The sequence below is a fragment of the Arachis hypogaea genome, chromosome 8 (genome assembly GCF_003086295.3).
Source record: "Arachis hypogaea cultivar Tifrunner chromosome 8, arahy.Tifrunner.gnm2.J5K5, whole genome shotgun sequence".
Classification (NCBI taxonomy): Eukaryota; Viridiplantae; Streptophyta; class Magnoliopsida; order Fabales; family Fabaceae; genus Arachis; species Arachis hypogaea.
Window position 1 is genome coordinate 4,569,646 of NC_092043.1, and position 10,257 is coordinate 4,579,902.

The window sequence follows — 10,257 nt, forward strand, 5'->3', positions numbered from 1 at the left end:
AGAACTCTGAACACCTCTAATTAGGGACTTTAGCAAAGTTAAGTCACAATCTGAAAAGGTTCACCCAGTTATGTGTCTGTGGCATTTATGTATCCGGTGGTAATATTGGAAAACAAAGTGCTTAGGGCCACGGCCAAGACTCATAAAGTAGCTGTGTTCAAGAATCAACATACTAAACTAGGAGAATCAATAATACTATCTGAATCCTGAGTTCCTATGGATGCCAATCATTCTGAATTTCAAAGGATAAAGTGAGATGCCAAAACTGTTCGGAAGCAAAAAGCTACTAGTCCCGCTCATCTAATTAGAATCTGAGCTTCACTTAAAACTCTGAGATATTATTACTTCTTGATTTCTTTTTATCCTATTTTATTTATCTAGTTGCTTGAGGACAAGCAACAGTTTAAGTTTGGTGTTGTGATGAGCGGATATTTTATACACTTTTTGGGGGTAATTTCATGTAGAATTTAGTATGTTTTTGTTAGTTTTTAGTATAATTTTATTAGTTTTTAGGCAAAATTCATATTTCTGGACTTTACTATGATTTTGTGTGTTTTTCTACGATTTCAGGTAATTTCTGGCTGAAATTGAGGGAGCTGAGCAAAAATCTTATTCAGGCTGAAAAAGGACTGCGAATGCTGTTGGATTCTGACCTCCCTGCACTCGGAATGAATTTTTTGGAGCTACAGGAGTCCAATTGGTGCGCTCTCAATTGAGTTGGAAAATAGACATCCAGGGATTTCTAGCAATATATAATAGTCCATACTTTGCGCGAAGATAGACGATGTAAACTGGCGTTCAACGCCAGTTCCATGTTGCAGTTTGGCATTCAGCGCCAGAAACAGGTTGCAAGTTGGAGTTCAACGTCAGAAACAGGTTACAACCTGGCGTTCAACTCCAGAAACAGCCCAGGCATGTGAGAAGCTTAAGTCTCAGCCCCAGCACACACCAAGTGGGTCCCAGAAGTGGATTTCTGCACTGTCCATCCTAGTTTACTCATTTTCTGTAAACCTAGGTTACTAGTTTAGTATTTAAACAAACTTTTAGAGATTTATTTTGTATCTCATGACATTTTTAGATCTGAATTTTATACTCTTTGACGGCATGAGTCTCTAAACTCCATTGTTGGGGGTGAGGAGCTCTGCAACGTCTCGATGAATTAATGCAATTATTTCTGTTTTCCATTCAAACATGCTTGTTCCTATCTAAGATGTTCATTTGCGCTTCACTATGAAGAAGGTGATGATCCGTGACACTCATCACCTTCCTCAATCCATGAACGTGTGCCTGACAACCACCTCCATTCTACATTAGATTGAATGAGTATCTCTTAGATTCCTCAATCAGAATCTTCGTGGTATAAGCTAGAATTGTTGGCGACATTCATGAGGATCCGGAAAGTCTAAACCTTGTCTGTGGTATTCCGAGTAGGATTCTGGGATTGGATGACTGTGATGAGTTTCAAACTCGTGAGTGTTGGGCGTAGTGACAGACGCAAAAGGATCAATGGATCCTATTCCAACATGATCGAGAACCAACAGATGATTAGCCGTGCTGTGATAGAGCATTTGGACTATTTTCACTAAGAGGATGGGAGGTAGCCATTAACAACAGTGACACCCTACATACAGCTTGCCATGGAATGAGCCTTACATTTATGAAAGTGAGAAAGTATTATGTTACAGGAATTTAGAAGACAAAGCATCTCCAAAACTCCAATATATTCTCCATTATTGAATAACAATTACTTATTCCAAACACTTTCACTTTTTACAATTAAATTCAAAGAACCTTATTGGCATCCTGACTAAGATTAATAAGATAACCATAGCTTGTTTCATACAAACAATCTCCGTGGGATCGACCCTTACTCACATAAGGTATAGTTGTGCGGATTGCAAAAGTGTGATTGCAATTTCGTGCACCACACACCTTCATATCATGACCAAACTTGAGACAGGAGCCACAAATAAGGTGAACACTTTCATATTCAACCTCATATTCAACACCTTCAACAAGAATCTTCTTAGTCACTGGCAATCCTAAATCTATCTGAACACGAGCTCGAGCATATCGTCCTCTTTCAGCTAATTTTGTTGTCAAATCAACCTTAACGGGAATGCCAACTGCAGCCACAACACGGAGCATTGCATCTTCTTGGTAGCACCAAATTGGTAATCCAAAAATTCTAATCCACACTAAAGTTGCTCCAAAACAGTTTTCACTTGATCTAAACTCTTGATCCCAAGGCTTCACAGCCACATAATTTCCCTCGATCATCCATGGACCTCCTAAGATTTTTCTCGCTCTTCAACCACATCAAACTTCACAAGAAAGTAGTCAAATCCCACGTCCAATAAATCAAAACCTCCCTTAATCCGCCATACCATTCGGAGTTTATGAGACAATGCAGTGTAGCTATAATGTTTACCTAGTACCTTAATCACTATAGCATCCTTATAAAGTTCTGCCAAACAATTCTTAGCTTCTTGGGTAAACGTGACACTCGGTGTCAAGAGATCTCCTTGCTTCCCAGAAACTACCGCAATATTATCTCCCAACAAAGTTTCAACGAGTGAAAAAGTTTTAGCAATCTTGGAACCCACAACTTTGTCCCTGAAAGAAACCTTCAAAGGCTTAGAAACCCCTCCCGGAATATGATCCTCCTTTTCCCCTGATGCAAGTCCTCCCCCGCTCTCCCCTTTATTTCTTCCGCTGACATTATCGGTTGCCTCACCGTATTTCACCCTCAAAGTCTCTTCCCCGCTCACTCCACCGCTCATCTTCGATTTTTAAAATTATATAGAGTACGGAGTATGTACTCCCACTAAATCCTAATCTTTCACTCATTATTTGTGTGATTACAATATAAACCATATTTATTGAAGTTTTAATTCTTTTTGGATTGTATATAACAGTTTAACAACATTTATGTAAGCAGCTTTTCACATTTAAGTGAAATTTGTTAACATGGACTAAAAAAATAATAAAATTATTAGGCCTCTAGAAAGTAGAGTATGGGACAATCTTATACATTGTACAATAAGACTTTTTCATGTTTCAGGTAATAAGTATTTACATCAATATTTAACTGTAGTATAGATTTTACATTAGTATCATTCATAACATTAATACCAACAATAAAACGATGGTGCATACTTAAAGCAAATTAAAGATATCTAAATCGTCTTGTCGATAGAATAGATTGTCATGTATTAGATTTTATGACACTTGGTATAGATTAAAAATGTTATCATTATTAAAAAGTATTGCTATATTCTTAAAATCGTTAATTTGGCTTTGATACTAATTTTTTAATATGTTTAAAATTTAAATTTTTTAAAAAATTATTTTATTTTTTATAAATTTTATAATATTATTTTGTTATTTTCATTTCATTATTATTTTGATATTTTTTTTGAAAATTTAATAATTTTTTACGAGTTAAATTTATATTTATAATTTTTATAATTTTTCTTTGCTTTTTGAAGATTTATATTTTAATCTACTAATTTTTATTAGTAATTGTTTTATTTTTAGTCTTGTAATTGTTGTTTATTTTTAAATCCTTTGAATAAAATATACTGTGAAGTTGAGATTCTAGAAAAAATTATTTTGTATTAATTTAAAAAATTCAGTGTCGTTTTAAATTAATATTAGTTAGAATAATTAATATAATTATTTTTTATCTTAGATTTTAATTGTATTCAAAATTTATACATTTATTAGTAATTTACATTTTTTAGAGCACATTTTTAACTGTGGTCAAATAAATAAATTAAAAAAATATTTTGTCATCTTTATATAAATAATGCCCTAAAATAATAAGGCCCGTTTAAAAGTAATTTGAAGGTTAAATGTTATTGAATAAAATAAATAATGTTAAAATTAAAAAGTTTGGACAGTTTTGAGCTCAATTCATCTCCTAAATTTTGAACCAACCATAATATTAGATTGTAACCACATTCGATAATATTAAGAAGAAAAAAAAATCTACATTTATCATATTTAGTATTTATTAATTATAACATAATTAACAAAATTAAATAAAATAAATTCTAGTTTTTTTTTTTTGGGTCTCTCAAACATTATTGATTCATATTTGTGTTAGCTAGAGAGTTAAAAAAGACTTCTTTACTTAATTAATCATTAGATAGATGGGGAAGATTTAGGGTATTGATGAAGCACAAGTGTTTGATATTTAAAGAATGGGGTTGAGCGTTATTCGGGGAGATCTCGTCAGTCATCCCTGCCAAATTAAAGTGGATTAAGGTATTTTGACTGTTTCTTCTGCAGCATATTCTCTATATTAAGGTCCACCAAATTTATATTACTAAGCTTAGATGTGAGGTTATTAATTAATATATTTGCCGCAATTGAAGTAGAAAAGAAAAAAAATAGAAAATAAATGAAGCTTGTATGTAGATTTGTGTGAGGATATATAAATTTGGGAAGATGTTGGGAAGAAGACAAGCGAAGAGAAGAGAAAAGAAGAGAAGCGAAGCAAAATGGCCTCGTTTCGCATAGCGTGTTTGGTTGTGTTGTTGGTTTTGGTGGCGGGGCCGGTAGCAGTTTGGGGTGGAACGGTGGCGCTGACCCACAGAGGGGGACGTTTGCTGACCGGAAACTTGAACATTGGCATCTTATGGTACGGTGCAGTTACGGAAAAACAAAAGCAAGCTGTCCATTCATTTTTGAATTCTCTGAACCCGAGTGGTGGAGATGGTGAGCCTCAAGTGTCGTCATGGTGGCACGTGGTGGAGAGCTATCAAGCATACACTAAGACGGGGGGTGGCAAAGGAAGCCCCACGATCACAGTAAAGGTGGTGAATGAACAGTACGACCCAAATTACTCATTGGGGAAAGTGTTGATCAAAGATTTCATCAAGAAGCTCATGCCAAAAGCAACTGGTGGAAAGCCAAACACGCTGGCTCTCTTCGTAGCGTCCAAGGGTGTGACCGTCCAAGACATGTGCGCTGGATCATGCGCCCAGCACGGTCTCATAGAGGAACAGCCATACGTGGCAGTAGGGGACCCAGAAGAAGAGTGCCCCGAATGTGCCTGGCCATTCCTTGAAGCGCCAGGAATATCCGTGAAACCGCCCAGTGGGGAAGTGGGCGCCGATGCCATGGTCATGCTGCTCGCCGGTGGCTTGGCAGGAGCAGTCACAAACCCTTACGGGGATGGCTTCTATGCTGATGCCCGTGGAGACGACATCCTTGAAGCCACCAGCGTCTGCTCTCACATCTTATCAGCCCAACAAGCAAGATTACCTGTTGACCCTGCCACTGGCGGTGCCTATAATGCCAAAGGCGTCTCTGGAACTAAGTTCTTTCTCCCTGCTATTTGGAATCCTAAAACATCTTCCTGCTGGACTCCTCTCTAACTACCTACTCTCAATTAATTAATTATCTACCCATGCCTCTATCTAGGCCTCTATAAGTGGACTTAATATTGGTAGTTAACCAATGCTATGTATACGTTAAAAACCGGTAACCAAACCCAAAAATTTTTTATAATTTATTTTATTTATATAACTTAATAATATTTTATTTTTTTATCTCACTTTTATATTAAATCTATTTATTATATTTTTATGAATCTCACTTATTTATGATATTAATTGTAATATCATATTTCTAATTATTAGGTTTCTTATAATCATTATTTAATATTTTTTTTATAATTTGAAGGTTATATTTAAGAATACAATAAAAATTAATAACAATTAAAAACGGTAATAATAATATTCATTAAATAATTTTAATTGTAATTAATTTTTATTTCTTTTAATTCATTTATTATCATTGCAAGTGCGGACAAATGTAAAAACTTGATTTTGTAGGTTTTTTATTGTTAATCTGGATCATAAAGGCCATTTACTCTCTCAGCCAAAAATCAAAATTCTATTTCAATTAGAAGCACAATTAGGATAGGCTAAGAAAATTTACAAGAATGAGTTGAAGAATAATTTAAACCACAGACAAACTCATCCGATGAAATTATTGTCAGCCAACTAATATGAAAAATCACACTAGTTTTGATAAGGTATGGTAATAAACTGTTTATTTTTTGTGTGTTTTCATTTGTATTTATATATAATTATACTGTACTAACTAAGTTTATACACATAACATTCATAAGCTAAGTTCATATATATATAACATCTATAATTACATACAACTAACATCTAAAAATTAAATTCATGTTTATTAGATATTATATCAATACACATATCATTTTTTATTTATTGCATAAGTAACTATCAAATTAACACAGATATTTTTAAATTTTATCATAATTGAATTTGAAAAAATGTGAAATTCTTAAATTAATTTATTCAATTGATAAATTTACTCATAATATCCATAAATTCATACACATAACATCCATAATTTTATATTAATTACATCCATAATTTTTTACTCATAATATTCATAATTTTATACATATAATATCTATAATTAATAAATTTTTATAATTAATATTACCAAATTTTAAATTATACATCTTATTGTATTCTTCAAATTATCTCATATGTACATTAATAGGTCATGGTTTTAATCTTTTTTATTTAATATTCATATATATGCTTATTTATTGATTTTAATATAACGAATTAATAATTTTTTAAAAATTTATTTTTTAATTTTTGTTTATATTTTATTTTTATTTTTTATTTTTTAATAATCTATATGTAAAATATGAATTGTATAGTAGAAGTTGTTAAAACTTTTTAATTTAACCTCCATAATTTCTATAGAAAAATTGTATTTTGATTGGTAATAATGTAATTGAGAGATGTTAGGGATTTGATTTGGAAGATACTGAAATTGATTTTGAAAAGAATATTAATGATCCTAAATATGTAGAAAAAATGTAGGTGATAAGGAGAATGAGTGATAAGAAGGTATATATCACTTGCTTATCAAGAAAAAAAAATTTTTAGGTGTCATTTTTATATTATAATTAATCTTTGGCTATCTAGTATCACCGTTAAAAATTGCCTACCAAATCAATTATCAAAATAAAATTTATTTTAAAAAATAAAATATACATTAAAATAAATTGAATAATATATATATTGATTAATTTGATGACTAATTTTTGTGTGAAAATAATATTTTTGTTCTTTGTTATTATTTTATTTAAAGGTCACTTTATTGTTGTGAGGAAATTTATTTTTTTAAAGTAATAATCAGCCAAAAAAAGAGCTAATATGATAATATTTTTAATGTTTTTTTTTGTTTTTTAACATCTATTATCTATTATTTTGTTGGCTGATTATTACTTTAATAAAAAAATAACTATTTATTTTAATTGCTGCCAGTCAAACCTGGGCTTTAATTTCTATAGGTGATATGTCAAATGATATGCAAGGCATGGTTGAAAAAAAGGTGATGGTGCATGTTTTAAGACTTTCAAGCTTCATGTGAGTGCTGTATATCATAAAGTAGTAAAATAGAAATAAAAAGATAAATAATTGTTATTTTTATTTTCTAAAAGGGCATATACATGCTATAAAGTAAAAGAAATTAAAAAAGAATAATTGTGTTCTGTTTTGTATTTGTTAATTATAAATAGCGCAATGTAATGATCTGTGCCACATCTAGATTTAAAATTATAAAAAAAATATATTATCACCATATACTAGAGAATGAATCTTAAAATATGTTTCCGTCGTATCTGTAATAATAAAGACATTTCTTGCAATTTTCCATATTAGATTTCTACATTATGTCTAATAACCTTGTAAGTTATAATGACATTTCTTCCTATGACTTGAGACATGGTTTGTCAATTGAAGGTTTTCGTAGAACGGGACTGAACCAAGAGAATAAAAAATTTAAAACTTCAAATTGTTACGGTAGTAAAACTAGGGGTGGCAAGTGGGAAAGTCTGTCCTGCCTCGTCCCACCAGAAGTCGCTTTTTGTCAAACTGGCCTGTCCCATTTTATTTAGTGAGACGGTCCTAAAATCTCACCTCGTCTCGCTTAAATGCGGGCTGGTGGGCTAAACCCGCCAAAGTTTCTCTTTTTTTTTTTATTATTAACTACTAAATAATATATATAATTTCACAACCAAATTAATAAATTTATAATTTCTAAAGGCATAAAAAATTATATTTTTTATATTCATAAACATTAAAGTTTTTGTAATTATAAATATGTAATAAATATAATTATAAACCAAGTTTTAATCCAAAACATAAGTATAAATATTCTCTCCAAAGCGAAATAAATATAATTTAAAACATAATTATAAATATTGTCTCCAAAATAACATAAACATAATTCAAACCACTCAATTTTTATTTTTATACTCTTGTAAGTTAGGTTGGGGGAAGTTATGTTTTGGTAAAAAAATTATAAAAATACCCCTCACTAAAAAAATACTAAGCCCAGCGGGGAAGTCCGCCCCGCCCCGCTAAAGCCCGTGATTTAAGCGGTGCGAGTTAGGCGAGCTTTTGCTATTTGACGGTCCCACTTTTTCAGCCCGGTCTGTCTTTTTTGGCGGGTTACGCGGGTTGGCCCAACAAATTTAGGCCCATTTGCCATTCTTAAGTAAAACAGATAAAATAAGCGATTATTTAATTTTTCTATCATATCAAATCAAATGTAACAAACATACAGCCATATGTCTTGTTTCAGTCTCTCCAAATATATTGACACCAATATCCGATCCAATCTTCATAAATTATGGATAATTTTTTACTCTAATCCAACAATTACAAACACCTATAAATTATCCTAATTGATTTTTTATCCAAGATACTACAAGAAAAAGTAATATTTAATAAAAAAATTTGTTATAAAAAGTTTAAATTTTGAAACGAAAGAAATTTATAAAAAAAAAGTTATTATAGTATATTCTGTTAAAAAAAATGTATTAAAAAATAAAACTGTTATAATATAAAGTAATATTTTATAACAATTTTTTTAATATAAAACCAAATTTTTTTACAAAAGTAATATCAATTTTTTATTTTTAAAATATTTTTTGTAATAATATAATTTTTTCTATTACAAAATTTTGTTACAAACTATAACTTAATTTTCTAATATTTTTTATTCTTTTAGTTATAAAAGTACAATATTTATTTTATAATATTTTTTAATACAAATTACACATATAATTCGTCAAATTATTTTATTTCTTAATTAATTGATATATTTAAGATAGTGAATACATACTTTTTACATCGACTCGCTAAGCTACTTCAAATTTCATAAGAGTAATTCGTTGAATCGTAAAGACGGAATGTAAACGTAATTCGTAAAATATAAAAATTATGAAATTAATTTTACAAATAATGAAATAAATCTCAAATAAATCAAATTATTCATAGGACTATAACTAATATATACCATAACAAGTCAAAAGTCACAACTCATAACACAAATTCACAACTCAAATTAAAACACAAATTCACAACACACAAGTTTATATGCAGCTAAAATAAATTCAAGTAGCAAATAGTCACTCTATTCTTCATCAATCATAAAATCTTCACGAGTTTCACAAACTTCTGCATTATGAACAGCAGGAGGAGGAGGTCTTGGGAGAAGTTCTTCAAACTCATCATTATCAAGATAAGGAATAGCTAGAGTATAAGAGTCAAAATTCAACAATTGAACTCAATGCAATAACAAAAATTCACAACTGTAGTTCATGACCAATAAAACATATAAGGATTAATTTCAATCATCACCATTCACCAAAGCAATATTCATGTAAACAATAAAATCATCGTCTCATCACAGCAAAAACAGGCCAACAGCAAATACACTAACTTTCTTCTTTTTCTTTTAGTTCCTTTTTTCTCTTTTTAATCAAATGAATATTCAATAACAACAAAAATTTCAACAACAATAAAAATTTCATCATTTATTTTAATCAATCCAAAACAAGATACAGAACAAACAAAATTCAATTCAATTTTTGTTAATCATTCATCCTTCTAACATATGCCCATACCTGACCTCCCAAGTCCTAAAACACAAGTTTCCTGTTTGCAACTTCAATACGACCGACATTCAACCCCACAGTTGGAACGATTCGATCAGGAGGAAGGCTTTCTATGTTTGAGTACACTGACTTCATCCTCTCTAGCAAAGTCTGTAAAGTTAATGTAATCAGCAACTCAGGAAAAGATAACAAAGTTCAACAATTTGTAAAAATATGGCATTCAAAATATGCATTACTATTTTCTCAGCCTTGTCAATCCCCAAAATGAGTATGTAAAGCTCCATCTT

At 30.7% G+C, this 10,257-nt stretch overlaps 1 protein-coding gene across 1 annotated transcript; it reads left to right on the forward strand.

Annotated features, from left to right (window-relative positions):
- Positions 1–4,449: 4,449 nt before the first annotated feature.
- On the forward strand, positions 4,450–5,561 carry LOC112705752 (protein EXORDIUM-like 6). Its single transcript, XM_025756692.3, has one exon. It carries the CDS (start codon positions 4,509–4,511, stop codon positions 5,385–5,387), a length of 879 nt encoding a protein of 292 aa, XP_025612477.1. The 5' UTR covers positions 4,450–4,508; the 3' UTR covers positions 5,388–5,561.
- The last annotated feature ends 4,696 nt before the right edge of the window (positions 5,562–10,257 follow it).